Genomic DNA, 19,148 nt, shown 5'->3' on the forward strand with positions numbered 1-19,148 from the left:
AACACTTGCATTCCTCAAGACCGACAAGTACTTTATCCGCACCTTCCCAAATAATATGTTTCAATTGATTTGATTTCAATTTTAATTTACATTAATTAATTTTGATTTTATTTTTAATCTTAGCTATGATTTCAGTTTTTGTTTCGATATAAAGAACAGAGTTTTAAAATTTTAATTTAATTTTAAATTTAAGTTAAATATTTTTAAAATTTAATTATTATTTTTTGTTTTAATTAACTGACTACCTAGTTACGTATAAATACAGACGATAACTTAACAACACTGAGTGGCAGTTGCGATTAAGAGTCCCGCTCGGGCGGAGTATTTTTTTCATAAAATTCTAGTCCGATAGGTTCGATAATTCGGCAGATCATCTGGCTTTAAAACTATTTTTGATTGGTCCCACATCTTCCTAATTTTTAAGCACGTGGAAATGACCAAAAAAGTGAGAAAAGTGAGGATATTTCAGAAAAGTGAGAATAAGTGAGAAAAGTGAGCGACTCCGAGGCCTGATAATACCAAAAGAGTAGACTCATCACAATTTATAAAAAAAAGCACACAAAAACAGCCTGTCTTTAGTTTACCTGTTGCAGAGGGATGCTGCATCACTAGAGATGACTTCACATTGCAATTGAAGACCATATGAACAACTAACTGAGTTTGAGAAGAGAAAGATCGTTGACTTGAGAGAAGCTGAATAGCCCGCCACTGACGAATAGCACAAATAGCCACCACCATTCTGACAACACTGTGAGATGTTGGGACCAGTGGATGAGAGGGAGCTCTGGCACACAATGTCCAAGCTTGGGATGTCTTCTGCAGATCACTAGCAGAGAGGACTGCCCGGCCCTCTAACACACATGTACAGTACAGTACACAGCCAACCATAGCATTGATCTCATAACAGTAAATACCAACAAATTATACAGAAACTATACAGTTCTGTTATTAATTTATTTACATTTTGAAAAAGAATAAACTTAATTTTTGCCATAAAGTGAGAGTAATTTTAACTGTAAGTTCTTATTTACAAAATACACCATGATAAAGTTAAATTTGATGCATTCACTTGCATTTAAATTAAAGAATGATATACAAAATTACACTTACTATTTCATCACCAGGTTTGCAATAATCGCATAAATCACCCAAAAGTATCGCTTCTTTTGATCGAGGCAATCTACCAGCAGCCACTTTGCCGGGACTCTCTTGTATGGTGATGCGTTGGTAATTTTGATAAACAGTCTGAAAATCAACATTATATATTGAATAACATATTTAAAGAGATTAAATTTTCAGATGTTCTGAGATCCAATTTTGAATATTTGGTCATTAATCAGTTTACATTCTTATTAAAAGCCTAAAAATTATTTTAAAGAGTACAAAGACTAAATGTTACATTTTACTATTAAATTTCATTCTTTTAATTAAAATAAACATTGTTTTGAAGTTATTTTTAACCTCACCTCTTCCATATTAATTTGGAAAGGTCCTGAACTCTGACATTCAGGACAGGACCCTGGTTTGACTTCCTGGTTCTGTGTCTGAACATATGGGCCAAGTACATAATTACATTTTGTACAGTCATATTTCACCAGAGACAATTGAGGCAGAATGCCGGTGGTCGTCGTCACAACGCCACTTGTTCGGATCAACTGATTCAAATGCAACTGCCTAAAAATATCAAATTTACCTTCACACAAAATGACTCCAACACAAAACCCTATTCTTTAACTCATTAACTAAAACAACTTACTAACCTCAAACTCCTTATTTCTTCAATTAGAGGAAGATCAGTGATTCGTACGTGAATGTCCTTGGCAATTCGTTCGTACTGGGGAAACATACCAAGCACGACATCCTTGGCTGTTTCATCAAATATCTGCAGCATTTCTGTTGGGGCTTCAGGAAGAAAGTATGCCAGGACCTGTTCTTCAGAAGCGATGGCATTGTAATCAACTTCAAAGCTCTGTCTGTTTTCTGCCAATAATTATAGTATATTACATTTTAAAATTAAATTATTTATATATATGAATGAGACAAACATTTTAGATGAGAGAAACTTGTACGTTTATTAACATAGTAGACTTAATACATGTTTCTGTTACTATTTATTATGGAAGCCAAATCCAGTTAATCTTAACTGGGAATGTTTTCAACCCTCTTTAGATCAACTTCAGCTAAACATGACTGGTGTCTGTCAAAAGGGAATCATATAAAACAAAAACGCAGCAGTATGTGGATAATGCAAATGCGATCTCTTTAGATAAAAACCTCTCAGACCAAATTGTTAGTAAGACATACAATGCATTGAATAACAAATGTCACCCTAGCTTCTTGAAGGAAAAAGCCAATTCAAAAAATTAGAACAAGTTCAACACAATAATAACTAAAGAGTGATTATTTATTGTGACATCAAGCTGCAATTTTTAATCATATTTTTAATTTATTTAATTTAAAACACAATGGGTGATCAGTTAACGAACAGTTCAGATAGCAAACACTTTCACAACAGCTTTTTATGATCGGACAACGAACACATGTTTGGATAACAAACACTTCATCAAACACACATAAAAAGAAGTGACGGAAAATAACAAATACTGATTGATTTTCCCTTGTCTTCAGGTAACAATTCAAAACCTTTTGGAGTACGGAGACATCAATATCGATGCTCAACCCGATACCGATCGGATAGTATTTAACTGAACTTTAAAACTCTCCATTGTAATTCCACCTTTTCTGTTTACTTTTCTGACAGATAATTTTTTATAGTCTTTGCGAGACTGTCAAACACTTGTTAAGTTTTGCATCATTTTTATTTTTTAATGGTGAGAGTTTAACTGTCCAACTGGATATTTGTTAATGATTTAACACCAAAATTTCAAATTTCATTCAGGCCTCACATTTACATAATTCTTTCGTGCACTAGTTGATTTCTGTTCTCTCAATTTTTGTGAGTGCTTTTATGAACTTTTCATGCCTAAAAAGAGTGGAGTGTCAAGATCCATGCTCACCAATGAAACCAAGCAAAATATAATAGCCAAAGTAGAGAGTGAACACAAGATGTCTGACATTGCTAGGCAGTACGGCTTGAACAGGTCTACAGTAGGCTAAAAAATATAAGCAAGAAGACTCAAGAAGCTAAAGAAGTAATGAAAATCACATCTGAGAAACAAAGATGTTCCATCCATGAAAAATGGAAAGATTGCTTTTAATTTGAATAAAAAAAGAGAAATGAAAAAAGATGTAACTAGTATGAAGTTAAAGAAAGGTAGAGAAATTTTTGAAGAACTGAAGAAATAAACTCCACATTCATCACATGAAGAGAGAGAATTCAAAGCTACCACTGGATGGTTTGAATTCTATAGAATAGCTGAGAAGTTCTGTCTCAAATTTGAAGAATTCATTAAAAAGAAGGATACTGTCCACAACAAATTTTTAATTGCGATGAAACTGGTTTATTTTGGAAGCGCATGCCAAACCATACCTATATCACAAAAGAAGAGAAAAATATTCCTGGGCATAAACCCATGAAAGACCAATTGATGTTACTTTTGGGAGCTAATGCTAGCGGTGATACGAAGCGTAGCCTGCTTCTTGTCTATCACTCTGAGAACCCTAGAACATTCAAAAATAATTCCATAATTAAAGAAAGACTGCCAGTTATGTGGAAATCAAATAAAGGGCATGGGTCATGCAGGCTCTTTTCAAAGAATGGCTATTTGAAGTTTGTGCGCCAAGCATAAAGGATTACCTTCAGACCAACAAATTGCCATTAAAATTGTGCTATTGGACAATTAGGACACTAGGACACTAGGCTATTTTTGACAAATTTTAGACAAATTGTGCTATTGGACACTAGGACACCAAACAACCTTGAAAATAATTTGCTGGAAGACTATCCCTGGCTGACAGTTCAGTTTCTGCCTCTGAATACCACTTCACTAATTCAACTAATGGATCAAGAGGTATTGCAGGTTTCAAGAAATTGTACATTTGAGCACTGTTTCGTTGGTGTTTTGAATGCCAGTTCTCATCAATGATGACATTAAAAACGTTTTGGCAAGAAAAATTTGATATTGAAGCTATACGGCTCATTCAAAAGGCATAGTCAGAAGTCACTCAAAGACAGTTGGATTCTCTTGGCAAAAGCTGTGTCCCTCCTGCATTCAAGAAGACAGAGATGATGTCCATGAAATTATGGATGAAATTGTGACAACTGCTAGAGATCTGGAATTGAAGGTAAATAAAGATGACATTGAACAGCTCATAACGGAATCTGAAACTGATCTCATGACAGAAGAACTCCAAGAACCCTTGAATGAAGAATACCAAGAAACTCAGCGAGACATATTTTCTCCTGAAAAAAGTGGAAAATGAAAGAGGATTAATGTTCAACATCTGTTATTAAAGATCTTTTAAAGAAGTGGGGAGATGTCAGAACAACGATTTTAGAATGGCATCCAAACCAAGTTGAGGTTAATAAGCTTGCGGATCTCTACAATTACAGTGGGTGATCAGTTAATGAACAGTTTGGTTAATGAACAAATTGGATAACAAACACTTTCACGAAAGATTTTTATGTTTGGACAATGAACACCTCACAGAACAAACACAAGAAGAAGCAACATAAAATAATGAATACTGTTTGGTCTTCCCTTATCTTTGGGCAACAATTCAAAACTATTTGGAGAGCAAGAGACGTCGACATCAATGCTTGACCCTGTATACACAGATTGGATAGTATTCCTCCGAACTTTGAAACTCTTCCTTGTAATTCCAGCATTTTATTTTTCTGACAGAAACAATTATTTTATAGTATTCGTGAGACTGTTGGGCAGGCACTCATTAAGTTTTGTGTCAGTTTTTATTTTCAAAATGTGAGAGTATAATAGCATCCAAACCAGGTTGAGGTTAATAGGCTTGGGGATCTCTACAATTACAATAGCAAACAAAGTCTTGGAATGGATTATTAACCGATCACCCAATGCATATACTCTCCACCTCAAATTAATACTGTAGTGTATTGCCCCTGTACATCATACTTTTCTGTTAGCAATGCAGTCATGCCAGTCATCCAACTAACTAACTCCTTTCAGGGAAAAATTTTTGAATTGAAATAACTTGACTTCTGGAAGTTCTTATATAGTTAATTGGGGTCTCCTGCTCCTAAGCTTTCCATATCTGGTCTTGAATTTCATTTATCTAACACTTTTCTCGAAATTAACAAAAAGACAGATGGCAAATGAACAACACTAGGAATTCATAGGTCTACAATTTTTCAAATTGCAGCTGAATAACACTTTCCAGCAAAGATTTAATTACTGGACAAACATTTTTGCTCTATTTATAAACCTGCTTCAGGTCTACACAATAACTTTCTATTGTTTTAGAATTGGAATGTTACTTTGTTCTATGGCTTTATTTTTGGATGTTTAAATTAAAATATATAATGTCCTAAAAAGGGTTAAAACCATTCCCAATTAAGAAAATTAACTGGATTTATCTTCCATAATAAGCAGTAATAGAAACATATATTGGTAGTGGTGCCAAGATTCAGACTGTAACAACAGTAGACTTCTCATAATCTTATTATCTAAACAACTTTACAAGCATTAGAAAGCAATAAGCTTTAAAATCATGCTCCAATGCTTGTAAAGTTGTTTAAATAATTATGTAATTAGTTTAAAACCTTCTTTAATGTAATTTTTCAATCTAAAGGCATCAATCAACCTTCTCAATTGGAGTCTTCCTCCATTGTAATACCTTCTATTTCTTTTCTTCTGAAGAAAAAGTATAACAAATAAATTTCTGAAGGTCAAAATAAAATATAATCTCATTCTTTACTGAATGAAGATACTCTTCAATTAAGGAAGATTTAGACCAAAAATACTTCAGAGTATCAAGAGCATTTTTGACTATGTTTAAAATATAGCAAGTTAAACCTAGATATTACAACTGAAGAATCAATTCTATTTCTATTTCTATCTAAAAAATCAATTCTATTCTATTTTTCTTTGTTTTGCAATTTGAATAAATGTAGATTCTAACAACAAGAAACAAAATCTACAAAACTTCTTAATAAATTTGACATTTTAACTTCTCAAAGTTATATTCTATAATCAATTTTCTTAAAGTTGAGTTTGTTTTTCATTTGACAAGCAACATCTTTACAGCTTTTTTCCTTCAACAAAGACATAATTTCAATTTGAGTTATCAAAGACTTGGATTTTTAATGTGCATCATAAGTTCTAGGTTTAACTACCTAGTTAATGTCTTAAATAATATTTAGCAATTCTACATTATTGATTATCAATAAAATCATATTGACTTGTTTTTATTAACTATAAAACACAATATGCAAGATTTACCTTCACACATCTGTCTGATCTTCTCTCTGTACAAATTGTGTCCCCTGCTGTCTACAAAAGTTCGAAGGAAATTCTTGAATCTGTTATAAATCTCCGTGCGGGGCCCGATCATCGAAACCCATTCTCTTACAGTGTGGCCTCTCATGTCTTCCAAATTTTCAATACTTTCAATCATCTGTATAAAAAAGTATTTACATAATTTGTAATAATAAAAGTTGCTAATAAATAAATAAAATAATCAATGATTTTGCTGAATTTTAAACAGATTTGACTTCTATTAAAATATTTTCTCTAGCTCTCAAGTTGAGATTATAATTTTGAGATAAACTGAGTATCTAACTCTTAATGAGAACAACCTTAATGCAAGAATACCTAAATTTTGTATCCTTCTAAACTATTCTCACACATGTATACAATTGTTAGTGTCCAAAAATTTAAAAATGAATTCTTTCAAAAATAAATAAAGCTTTATGAATAATTCTTGGCATGTTTTCATTTGGAGAAAATCCCTCCAACATTAGAGAAAGGTAGACTTAGTAGTTATGATATGCTGATCAAAGGTGTAAGGTCTCATTTTGTTTAAATTAGTGGCAGCGCTGTTGTTGCCGCAGTTCGCCATGTTGTTTTCTGTTGTTTGTTCTTATCGCCGCAAGTTAAAGTTGGTAAGCATCAAATATTAAATTATTCATTAATTAGTTGCATTATATTCGTTTATTAATTCATAACGTTGTCACTCGACGCCGATCCAAACCTTATATGGCGCAGTCGACAGTGGAAAGAACATTTCATTAACAAAATTGTTAATATTAAACTTTTAGAACTTCGTTTCAACGGTCGCCATTAACGACGAGCAAAAATCAAGAGTTTAGATTGTTCAAACGTATTAAACAAAAGATATCAATTCATAGAAGTTATAAATTCGAAGAAGTAGATTATTACTAATATCGTAAATTCTAAATTGAAAAAGAATTAATTTTAACGTTGGAATTTGCTCGCCATTACGTAGGCCTGACACTCTTCAGTCGTTTCTCGCCAAGAACGCTAAATAGATCTCGCCAAGATCGGTCGCCTATCGACACGAGCATTTGTTATAAATTCGCATTTCCGGTGAAAGTTGAAAACTTCGCTTCAGAATTATGACAACCATAAACGACGAGTTGAACTCTTTAACGTCAGAAGATATAAAACACTTTACTGTCGCCCAGTTGAAAGCCGATTTACGTTTGCGGAATCTTTCTCTTGTTGGAAGCAAAGACTGTTTAATTTCTCGCATCGTGGATGATAATATAAAAAGAAAACAGCAGGGAAATTTAGACGAACTCGCTACTCTTAGGATGCGATCGAGTGACAAAGATGACGACGCTAAAATAATTCCTGACAGCGCAGAATTATTAAAACAAATCCAACTGTTACAAAAACAAGTCGAAACCCTAAATAATCGCAACGATACGCCACAAATTCCTGCACCTACTTCGCAACTGGATCCTAATATTGCCGCAGTCCTGACTACGCTAATGGAATCTCAAAAACAGTTGATTGAGAGACAAATAAATTCGCCAAGTACTATTCAAATCACGTCAACTAATGACACGGCAAATTCCATTCCGATATTTCGTGGTGATATGATTGATAATGCGCTCGAGTGGCTAAAAGAAGTTGAAAGAATTTCAACATTGGCAAACTGGACTGATGAACTCAAATTGACTAATACTATCTCACGTCTCGCTGGATCTGCTAGAAATTGGCAATTAACTCAAGGTAACCGTTACAATAATTGGATAGAATGGAAAGTTGCCCTTACATCAAGATTTAAAAGACGTATTACTATGCAAGAATTTTTAGCTTATCAAGCTGATCGGAAACTAAAAAGGAACGAAAGCTTGGTTGATTACATATATGCCAAAGACGCTCTCTTGGAAAAAGCTCCTTTTACTATCCCACAGCCAGATCGAATTTCAATGATCATTGGTGACATCACTGAAGAAAAATGGCAGATTGCCTTAGCTACACAGAACTCTAATACTGTCGAAGAGTTAATTGACAGAGCAATGGCACTTGATGCAATTCGAAACATGCAGCACGAATATAAATCACGCCAACCTTACGGATCACGCCCATCACCGAAAATTACACCAATATCTTCAAATCCGTATAATGAACAACTTCGCAAGTATAACCCTGAAACCGATGATCTTCGCGATATCACCTGTTGGAGATGTGGAACCAGAGGTCACGCATCGTTCATGTGCAGTTTACCGCCTCCTCAAAAAGGTTCACCAATTGCTCGCCCAAAAAATTCACCGAGTCGTTTTGAAGAAATTCAGAACCGTCAAACGAACGATTCTTCTCAGCATATCGAAAACACAACTAATCCCAATAATTCATCACCACATGGCATTACAGGCCCAAAGTTTACAGATTTACGTCGCAATACTAAACGAAATTCAGCAACACGACCAGAGCCTAAAAGAGCAAATGACTCTAACTCTATAAACTGCATTAAGACCGATATAAAAAAACGTGCCTTAATACCTGCTACCATTAACAATCAAACCGAAGTTCAAGCACTCTGTGATCCATGCGCAGATATCACAGTTATTCAACAATCGTGCGTTCCACCTGATTGTGTCATTCATCCGTGGACTGATGGTGAATTCCAAGTTGTTGATCACGAAATAAAGCCCATAGGTTGGATATCCTTAAATATTAAGATTGGAAACATTGATCATCTAATGCCAAAAATTGGAATTTGCAAACAACTTCCATTTTCGTTAATCCTAGGATTCGACTGGCAACAACAAGTTCAAGCCAGATGCACTTACGATCCTAACGGCTCATTATGTATCTCTACACCATCTGCACTTCATCTGTACGAATGTATTCACGCGTCTAAAAACAGTATCAGCTGTATTTCTTCAAATGATATCTCATTACCGCCATTAGATGATGTTACTTTACCAACAGTAGTGCCAAATTGTTTTAGTCCCCAAACGCAATTAATTCCAAAATCCACAGGATTATCAAAGGAACAGCAAATTCAACTCGATGCCGTTATTGGAACATTTGCCGACGTCTTCTATTCTGAAGATGACAACATTGGATTGTGTCCATACGTGGAATTCACAGTAGATTTACAACACGACAAACCCCTTAGGTGCCGACCGTACCGCCTCACGGAGCCCGATCGCCAGTTTATGAAGACTCAGATTCAAAAATGGATAAAACAAGGAATTTGTCGCCCTTCCCAATCACCTTACGCAGCGCCTGCCTTCATTGTGGAACAGCCCTTTCATGAAAGTACCCCAAGAAGAATTGTTGTAGATTTTTCACGCACGATTAACAGTATCACCAAGATCGACCCTCACCCGATCGACCGAATGGAAGATGTTATTAAACGCACAGTAGGTAAACTCTACAATTCAAAGATAGACGTCAAGTCTGCATTTAACACAATTCGCATAAAAGAAAGTGATATTTACAAAACTGGTTTTGTTACTCCCGACGGACATTTTGAATTTCTTCGCATGCCATTTGGAGTTACCAATGGACCATCAACGATGACGAGAGCCATTAAATTAGCTTATGACCATTTAGCCCAGTTTAATGTAAATACATATATTGACGACATTTCAACATCGCATAATGATTTCAGATACCACCTAAAAGTGCTTTATAAAATCCTCGAAGCAACTCGCAGTGCTGGCTTTAAGTTGACACCAGAGAAATCTCAATTTGCAGCGTCAGAAATCTCTCTTTTTGGTAGAATTCTTTCCCAACGTGGTGAACGCCCTGATCCAGGACGCACAGCAGCAGTTGAACGTTACGTAACTCTGAAATCGATTCATGAAGTTAGAAGCTTCCTTGGCTTTGCCAATCAGTTTAGAATACATTTCCGCAATTATGCTGTTATTGCAAATTTTATTGACGATACTCCTCATGAAGTTCAGTTAGACCTTTTAAAATTAGCCAGGGCCGAAGCCGCCAACAATGTGTACGAAACACACTTAGATAACAAAAGGAGATTTGATCTACATTGCCAACCCCATTTGTTTAAGCCTGGAGATCTCGTCTTATACGACTGGCCGAAACAACACGATCATAAACTCTCGCCAATGTTCAAGGGACCATTCGAGATTGTTCGTCCAGTCGGGGCCGTATGCTACGAGATCACATCGCTCACAGCACAAAGAAAGTTTCAGAAGGTCGTTCATGTGCAACATCTTCGTCCATATTACAAGCGAGATGCGCCAGTCCTCGAAGAAGACGTAAGCTCCGAGGAAGAAGAACCGGAAGTGGAAGTTCAGGATCAGGTAGATGATCGCTCAAAGGTACTTGACCAAAATGACCAAGAATCAAGTAGACATGACAGACGTCGCAACCGTCACCCTCCCAAAAGACTTGAACAATAACTTTTAGACCTTACGTGTTACGCTTCAATTCTAAATTTGTACCTTGTCCTGAATTTCTCATTGAGCGGGGCCGAATGTAAGGTCTCATTTTGTTTAAATTAGTGGCGGCGCTGTTGTTGCCGCAGTTCGCCATGTTGTTTTCTGTTGTTTGTTCTTATCGCCACAAGTTAAAGTTGGTAAGCATCAAATATTAAATTATTCATTAATTAGTTGCGTTATATTCGTTTATTAATTCATAACGTTGTCACTCGACGCCGATCCAAACCTTATATGGCGCAGTCGACAGTGGAAAGAACATTTCATTAACAAAATTGTTAATATTAAACTTTTAGAACTTCGTTTCAACGGTCGCCATTAACGACGAGCAAAAATCAAGAGTTTAGATTGTTCAAACGTATTAAACAAAAGATATCAATTCATAGAAGTTATAAATTCGAAGAAGTAGATTATTACTAATATCGTAAATTCTAAATTGAAAAAGAATTAATTTTAACGTTGGAATTTGCTCGCCATTACGTAGGCCTGACACTCTTCAGTCGTTTCTCGCCAAGAACGCTAAATAGATCTCGCCAAGATCGGTCGCCTATCGACACGAGCATTTGTTATAAATTCGCATTTCCGGTGAAAGTTGAAAACTTCGCTTCAGAATTATGACAACCATAAACGACGAGTTGAACTCTTTAACGTCAGAAGATATAAAACACTTTACTGTCGCCCAGTTGAAAGCCGATTTACGTTTGCGGAATCTTTCTCTTGTTGGAAGCAAAGACTGTTTAATTTCTCGCATCGTGGATGATAATATAAAAAGAAAACAGCAGGGAAATTTAGACGAACTCGCTACTCTTAGGATGCGATCGAGTGACAAAGATGACGACGCTAAAATAATTCCTGACAGCGCAGAATTATTAAAACAAATCCAACTGTTACAAAAACAAGTCGAAACCCTAAATAATCGCAACGATACGCCACAAATTCCTGCACCTACTTCGCAACTGGATCCTAATATTGCCGCAGTCCTGACTACGCTAATGGAATCTCAAAAACAGTTGATTGAGAGACAAATAAATTCGCCAAGTACTATTCAAATCACGTCAACTAATGACACGGCAAATTCCATTCCGATATTTCGTGGTGATATGATTGATAATGCGCTCGAGTGGCTAAAAGAAGTTGAAAGAATTTCAACATTGGCAAACTGGACTGATGAACTCAAATTGACTAATACTATCTCACGTCTCGCTGGATCTGCTAGAAATTGGCAATTAACTCAAGGTAACCGTTACAATAATTGGATAGAATGGAAAGTTGCCCTTACATCAAGATTTAAAAGACGTATTACTATGCAAGAATTTTTAGCTTATCAAGCTGATCGGAAACTAAAAAGGAACGAAAGCTTGGTTGATTACATATATGCCAAAGACGCTCTCTTGGAAAAAGCTCCTTTTACTATCCCACAGCCAGATCGAATTTCAATGATCATTGGTGACATCACTGAAGAAAAATGGCAGATTGCCTTAGCTACACAGAACTCTAATACTGTCGAAGAGTTAATTGACAGAGCAATGGCACTTGATGCAATTCGAAACATGCAGCACGAATATAAATCACGCCAACCTTACGGATCACGCCCATCACCGAAAATTACACCAATATCTTCAAATCCGTATAATGAACAACTTCGCAAGTATAACCCTGAAACCGATGATCTTCGCGATATCACCTGTTGGAGATGTGGAACCAGAGGTCACGCATCGTTCATGTGCAGTTTACCGCCTCCTCAAAAAGGTTCACCAATTGCTCGCCCAAAAAATTCACCGAGTCGTTTTGAAGAAATTCAGAACCGTCAAACGAACGATTCTTCTCAGCATATCGAAAACACAACTAATCCCAATAATTCATCACCACATGGCATTACAGGCCCAAAGTTTACAGATTTACGTCGCAATACTAAACGAAATTCAGCAACACGACCAGAGCCTAAAAGAGCAAATGACTCTAACTCTATAAACTGCATTAAGACCGATATAAAAAAACGTGCCTTAATACCTGCTACCATTAACAATCAAACCGAAGTTCAAGCACTCTGTGATCCATGCGCAGATATCACAGTTATTCAACAATCGTGCGTTCCACCTGATTGTGTCATTCATCCGTGGACTGATGGTGAATTCCAAGTTGTTGATCACGAAATAAAGCCCATAGGTTGGATATCCTTAAATATTAAGATTGGAAACATTGATCATCTAATGCCAAAAATTGGAATTTGCAAACAACTTCCATTTTCGTTAATCCTAGGATTCGACTGGCAACAACAAGTTCAAGCCAGATGCACTTACGATCCTAACGGCTCATTATGTATCTCTACACCATCTGCACTTCATCTGTACGAATGTATTCACGCGTCTAAAAACAGTATCAGCTGTATTTCTTCAAATGATATCTCATTACCGCCATTAGATGATGTTACTTTACCAACAGTAGTGCCAAATTGTTTTAGTCCCCAAACGCAATTAATTCCAAAATCCACAGGATTATCAAAGGAACAGCAAATTCAACTCGATGCCGTTATTGGAACATTTGCCGACGTCTTCTATTCTGAAGATGACAACATTGGATTGTGTCCATACGTGGAATTCACAGTAGATTTACAACACGACAAACCCCTTAGGTGCCGACCGTACCGCCTCACGGAGCCCGATCGCCAGTTTATGAAGACTCAGATTCAAAAATGGATAAAACAAGGAATTTGTCGCCCTTCCCAATCACCTTACGCAGCGCCTGCCTTCATTGTGGAACAGCCCTTTCATGAAAGTACCCCAAGAAGAATTGTTGTAGATTTTTCACGCACGATTAACAGTATCACCAAGATCGACCCTCACCCGATCGACCGAATGGAAGATGTTATTAAACGCACAGTAGGTAAACTCTACAATTCAAAGATAGACGTCAAGTCTGCATTTAACACAATTCGCATAAAAGAAAGTGATATTTACAAAACTGGTTTTGTTACTCCCGACGGACATTTTGAATTTCTTCGCATGCCATTTGGAGTTACCAATGGACCATCAACGATGACGAGAGCCATTAAATTAGCTTATGACCATTTAGCCCAGTTTAATGTAAATACATATATTGACGACATTTCAACATCGCATAATGATTTCAGATACCACCTAAAAGTGCTTTATAAAATCCTCGAAGCAACTCGCAGTGCTGGCTTTAAGTTGACACCAGAGAAATCTCAATTTGCAGCGTCAGAAATCTCTCTTTTTGGTAGAATTCTTTCCCAACGTGGTGAACGCCCTGATCCAGGACGCACAGCAGCAGTTGAACGTTACGTAACTCTGAAATCGATTCATGAAGTTAGAAGCTTCCTTGGCTTTGCCAATCAGTTTAGAAAACATATCCGCAATTATGCTGTTATTGCAAGTTTTATTGACGATACTCCTCGTGAAGTTCAGTTAGACCTTTTAACCTTAGCCAGGGCCGAAGCCGCCAACAATGTGTACGAAACACACTTAGATAACAAAAGGAGATTTGATCTACATCGCCAACCCCATTCGTTTAAGCCTGGAGATCTCGTCTTATACGACTGGCCGAAACAACACGATCATAAACTCTCGCCAATGTTCAAAGGACCATTCAAGATTGTTCGTCCAGTCGGGGCCGTATGCTACGAGATCACATCGCTCACAGCACAAAGAAAGTTTCAGAAGGTCGTTCATGTGCAACATCTTCGTCCATATTACAAGCGAGATGCGCCAGTCCTCGAAGAAGACGTAAGCTCCGAGGAAGAAGAACCGGAAGTGGAAGTTCAGGATCAGGTAGATGATCGCTCAAAGGTACTTGACCAAAATGACCAAGAATCAAGTAGACATGACAGACGTCGCAACCGTCACCCTCCCAAAAGACTTGAACAATAACTTTTAGACCTTACGTGTTACGCTTCAATTCTAAATTTGTACCTTGTCCTTAAATTTCTCATTGAGCGGGGCCGAATGTAAGGTCTCATATTGTTTAAATTAGTGGCGGCGCTGTTGTTGCCGCAGTTCGCCATGTTGTTTTCTGTTGTTTGTTCTTATCGCCACAAGTTAAAGTTGGTAAGCATCAAATATTAAATTATTCATTAATTAGTTGCGTTATATTCGTTTATTAATTCATAACGTTGTCACTCGACGCCGATCCAAACCTTATATGGCGCAGTCGACAGTGGAAAGAACATTTCATTAACAAAATTGTTAATATTAAACTTTTAGAACTTCGTTTCAACGGTCGCCATTAACGACGAGCAAAAATCAAGAGTTTAGATTGTTCAAACGTATTAAACAAAAGATATCAATTCATAGAAGTTATAAATTCGAAGAAGTAGATTATTACTAATATCGTAAATTCTAAATTGAAAAAGAATTAATTTTAACGTTGGAATTTGCTCGCCATTACGTAGGCCTGACACTCTTCAGTCGTTTCTCGCCAAGAACGCTAAATAGATCTCGCCAAGATCGGTCGCCTATCGACACGAGCATTTGTTATAAATTCGCATTTCCGGTGAAAGTTGAAAACTTCGCTTCAGAATTATGACAACCATAAACGACGAGTTGAACTCTTTAACGTCAGAAGATATAAAACACTTTACTGTCGCCCAGTTGAAAGCCGATTTACGTTTGCGGAATCTTTCTCTTGTTGGAAGCAAAGACTGTTTAATTTCTCGCATCGTGGATGATAATATAAAAAGAAAACAGCAGGGAAATTTAGACGAACTCGCTACTCTTAGGATGCGATCGAGTGACAAAGATGACGACGCTAAAATAATTCCTGACAGCGCAGAATTATTAAAACAAATCCAACTGTTACAAAAACAAGTCGAAACCCTAAATAATCGCAACGATACGCCACAAATTCCTGCACCTACTTCGCAACTGGATCCTAATATTGCCGCAGTCCTGACTACGCTAATGGAATCTCAAAAACAGTTGATTGAGAGACAAATAAATTCGCCAAGTACTATTCAAATCACGTCAACTAATGACACGGCAAATTCCATTCCGATATTTCGTGGTGATATGATTGATAATGCGCTCGAGTGGCTAAAAGAAGTTGAAAGAATTTCAACATTGGCAAACTGGACTGATGAACTCAAATTGACTAATACTATCTCACGTCTCGCTGGATCTGCTAGAAATTGGCAATTAACTCAAGGTAACCGTTACAATAATTGGATAGAATGGAAAGTTGCCCTTACATCAAGATTTAAAAGACGTATTACTATGCAAGAATTTTTAGCTTATCAAGCTGATCGGAAACTAAAAAGGAACGAAAGCTTGGTTGATTACATATATGCCAAAGACGCTCTCTTGGAAAAAGCTCCTTTTACTATCCCACAGCCAGATCGAATTTCAATGATCATTGGTGACATCACTGAAGAAAAATGGCAGATTGCCTTAGCTACACAGAACTCTAATACTGTCGAAGAGTTAATTGACAGAGCAATGGCACTTGATGCAATTCGAAACATGCAGCACGAATATAAATCACGCCAACCTTACGGATCACGCCCATCACCGAAAATTACACCAATATCTTCAAATCCGTATAATGAACAACTTCGCAAGTATAACCCTGAAACCGATGATCTTCGCGATATCACCTGTTGGAGATGTGGAACCAGAGGTCACGCATCGTTCATGTGCAGTTTACCGCCTCCTCAAAAAGGTTCACCAATTGCTCGCCCAAAAAATTCACCGAGTTGTTTTGAAGAAATTCAGAACCGTCAAACGAACGATTCTTCTCAGCATATCAAAAACACAACTAATCCCAATAATTCATCACCACATGGCATTACAGGCCCAAAGTTTACAGATTTATGTCGCAATACTAAACGAAATTCAGCAACACGACCAGAGCCTAAAAGAGCAAATGACTCCTAGTTAATGTCTTAAATAATATTTAGCAATTCTACATTATTGATTATCAATAAAATCATATTGACTTGTTTTTATTAACTATAAAACACAATATGCAAGATTTACCTTCACACATCTGTCTGATCTTCTCTCTGTACAAATTGTGTCCCCTGCTGTCTACAAAAGTTCGAAGGAAATTCTTGAATCTGTTATAAATCTCCGTGCGGGGCCCGATCATCGAAACCCATTCTCTTACAGTGTGGCCTCTCATGTCTTCCAAATTTTCAATACTTTCAATCATCTGTATAAAAAAGTATTTACATAATTTGTAATAATAAAAGTTGCTAATAAATAAATAAAATAATCAATGATTTTGCTGAATTTTAAACAGATTTGACTTCTATTAAAATATTTTCTCTAGCTCTCAAGTTGAGATTATAATTTTGAGATAAACTGAGTATCTAACTCTTAATGAGAACAACCTTAATGCAAGAATACCTAAATTTTGTATCCTTCTAAACTATTCTCACACATGTATACAATTGTTAGTGTCCAAAAATTTAAAAATGAATTCTTTCAAAAATAAATAAAGCTTTATGAATAATTCTTGGCATGTTTTCATTTGGAGAAAATCCCTCCAACATTAGAGAAAGGTAGACTTAGTAGTTATGATATGCTGATCAAAGGTGTAAGGTCTCATTTTGTTTAAATTAGTGGCAGCGCTGTTGTTGCCGCAGTTCGCCATGTTGTTTTCTGTTGTTTGTTCTTATCGCCGCAAGTTAAAGTTGGTGTTGGTAAGCATCAAATATTAAATTATTCATTAATTAGTTGCGTTATATTCGTTTATTAATTCATAACGTTGTCACTCGACGCCGATCCAAACCTTATAAAGGGCAGCATTATTACTAACATGCAAACACCACTCTACATGCTGCATTCTAACTGCTCAGTACTACAGGAACAAGATCTTTAAACTAAGGCTTTTAAGGATGTTGAAATCCACCCAATTTTTTCTTACACCAATCAGTATTCATCCACCATTCAGTCTGTCAATATTTAAAGTTATATTGACAAGTCAAATTCTTGACTCAAACCTGAAACTGATGCCTTAAATATTAATTCTTTTTACCTCCATGTCCTCTTACTCTTATAAAATTCTGTTTGTTTCCCTGTCTACTTTGACCTTGTTCATTAATAGGACATCTTATACTGGTGTAGTTTCTGATTAGCAATTAGCAAACAGAGGAGACCTTAGTCAAAAGTCAAAACAAAATAACTTTATTTTCACCTCTACACTCTGTGTGTTTCAGACCTGCTGAAAGCTCCTCTGCAACAAGTTTACAACATGCTATAACAATTTTTTAAAACTTAAAAAAAAAATGATATGATGACAATGATATTTAAGGTAAAAATAAAATTACTTACAGTTCCATTATTGTATATTATTAATACAACAACAATACAGACATAAAGTATCCATAAAATAAAGTGTAACATAATGTTTCTTAAAATATGTCTGTAAAAAAGGATAAAATCTATTAAATAATAACAGTTTTTAAGAAATGTTAAAAAAGTGTCTTTACTCACTGGTTAAAGTTTGTTATTTTTTCTGTTCAACTTATGTTCTTATTTCCTTTTTCTGTAATATTTTCCACTGTTATATCCTCTTTAAATACTTTTATTACCCATTACATCCTCTATAAATGATATTATTCCATGAATCTCTCTTCCTAAATTATTATTAATTCTATTACCTTGTTTTTTTATATAAATACACTAGCAGAAATTGAAAGTGTTACACCCACCCAGTATTGTCAAAGACATATGAAATTGGGACAAAAAAATCTTTTTGAAGAGTATTGAATGATCAAAAATTAAATAAAGTACATACAGTGGTATGAAAATTACGGATACATTTGTTATGCAAAATTGCTATTGTGTTTAGTTTGTAAGTTGTGAACTATGTTATGGAACATGACTTTTTTCGGTCCACAGGTTGTTGGTGACCAGCTATGCCATATTGACGAGTGAGAACCCCGTACACCCAAATGTCTATCTGACTTGGAAAGAGGTCAGATAATTGGCATGTTAGAAATAAGAGCATTATATCATGAAATCACCTGAAGGACTGGCCATAGTGCAATGTCAGTACAAAGAGTGGTCACATGGTGGATGCAGGAAGGATCCAGTACTCGCAGACCTGGCACAGGTCCACACAGAAGGATGATGTCATGTGAGGATCGCCATATTTTGCGAATAGCAGCACAGATTCAAGTAGTAGTTACCGCCAGAGTCATCCCACAGACAATTGTAAACCAATTGCTTGATGCTGGACTGAGATCTTGGACCCCATACAATGTGTTCCCTTACCAGATTTCATCGCCAACAATTGCTAATGTGATGTGCTGCTAGATGTAACTGGACACATGAATGGCATACAGTTGTGTTTAGTGATGAATCCCGAT

At 36.2% G+C, this 19,148-nt stretch overlaps 2 protein-coding genes across 3 annotated transcripts in view; one reads left to right on the forward strand and one right to left on the reverse strand.

Annotated features, from left to right (window-relative positions):
• LOC111617956 (DNA replication licensing factor mcm2-like) overlaps positions 1–19,148 on the reverse strand; it is a 47,939-nt gene that overhangs the window by 18,521 nt on the left and 10,270 nt on the right. Inside the window, exons 5-8 of one of the 2 annotated variants that reach the window (XM_023359355.1) lie at positions 16,810–16,984; positions 1,761–1,980; positions 1,467–1,674; positions 1,111–1,245 (exon numbers count right to left, since the gene is read on the reverse strand). In XM_023359355.1, coding sequence (XP_023215123.1) covers positions 1,111–1,245; positions 1,467–1,674; positions 1,761–1,980; positions 16,810–16,984 — 738 coding nt within the window. Of the gene's footprint in view, positions 1–1,110; positions 1,246–1,466; positions 1,675–1,760; positions 1,981–6,374; positions 6,551–16,809; positions 16,985–19,148 lie in introns of those variants that run through there. The other variant, XM_023359354.1, reaches the window with a different exon arrangement.
• On the forward strand, positions 11,172–15,081 carry LOC111617955. The gene has a single exon (XM_023359353.1). The coding sequence runs from the start codon at positions 11,434–11,436 to the stop codon at positions 14,704–14,706; it is 3,273 nt and encodes a 1,090-aa protein (XP_023215121.1). The 5' UTR covers positions 11,172–11,433; the 3' UTR covers positions 14,707–15,081.

The sequence above is a fragment of the Centruroides sculpturatus genome, unplaced genomic scaffold (genome assembly GCF_000671375.1).
Source record: "Centruroides sculpturatus isolate CEXI.00-Female unplaced genomic scaffold, Cexi_2.0 scaffold218, whole genome shotgun sequence".
NCBI lineage: Eukaryota > Metazoa > Arthropoda > Arachnida > Scorpiones > Buthidae > Centruroides > Centruroides sculpturatus.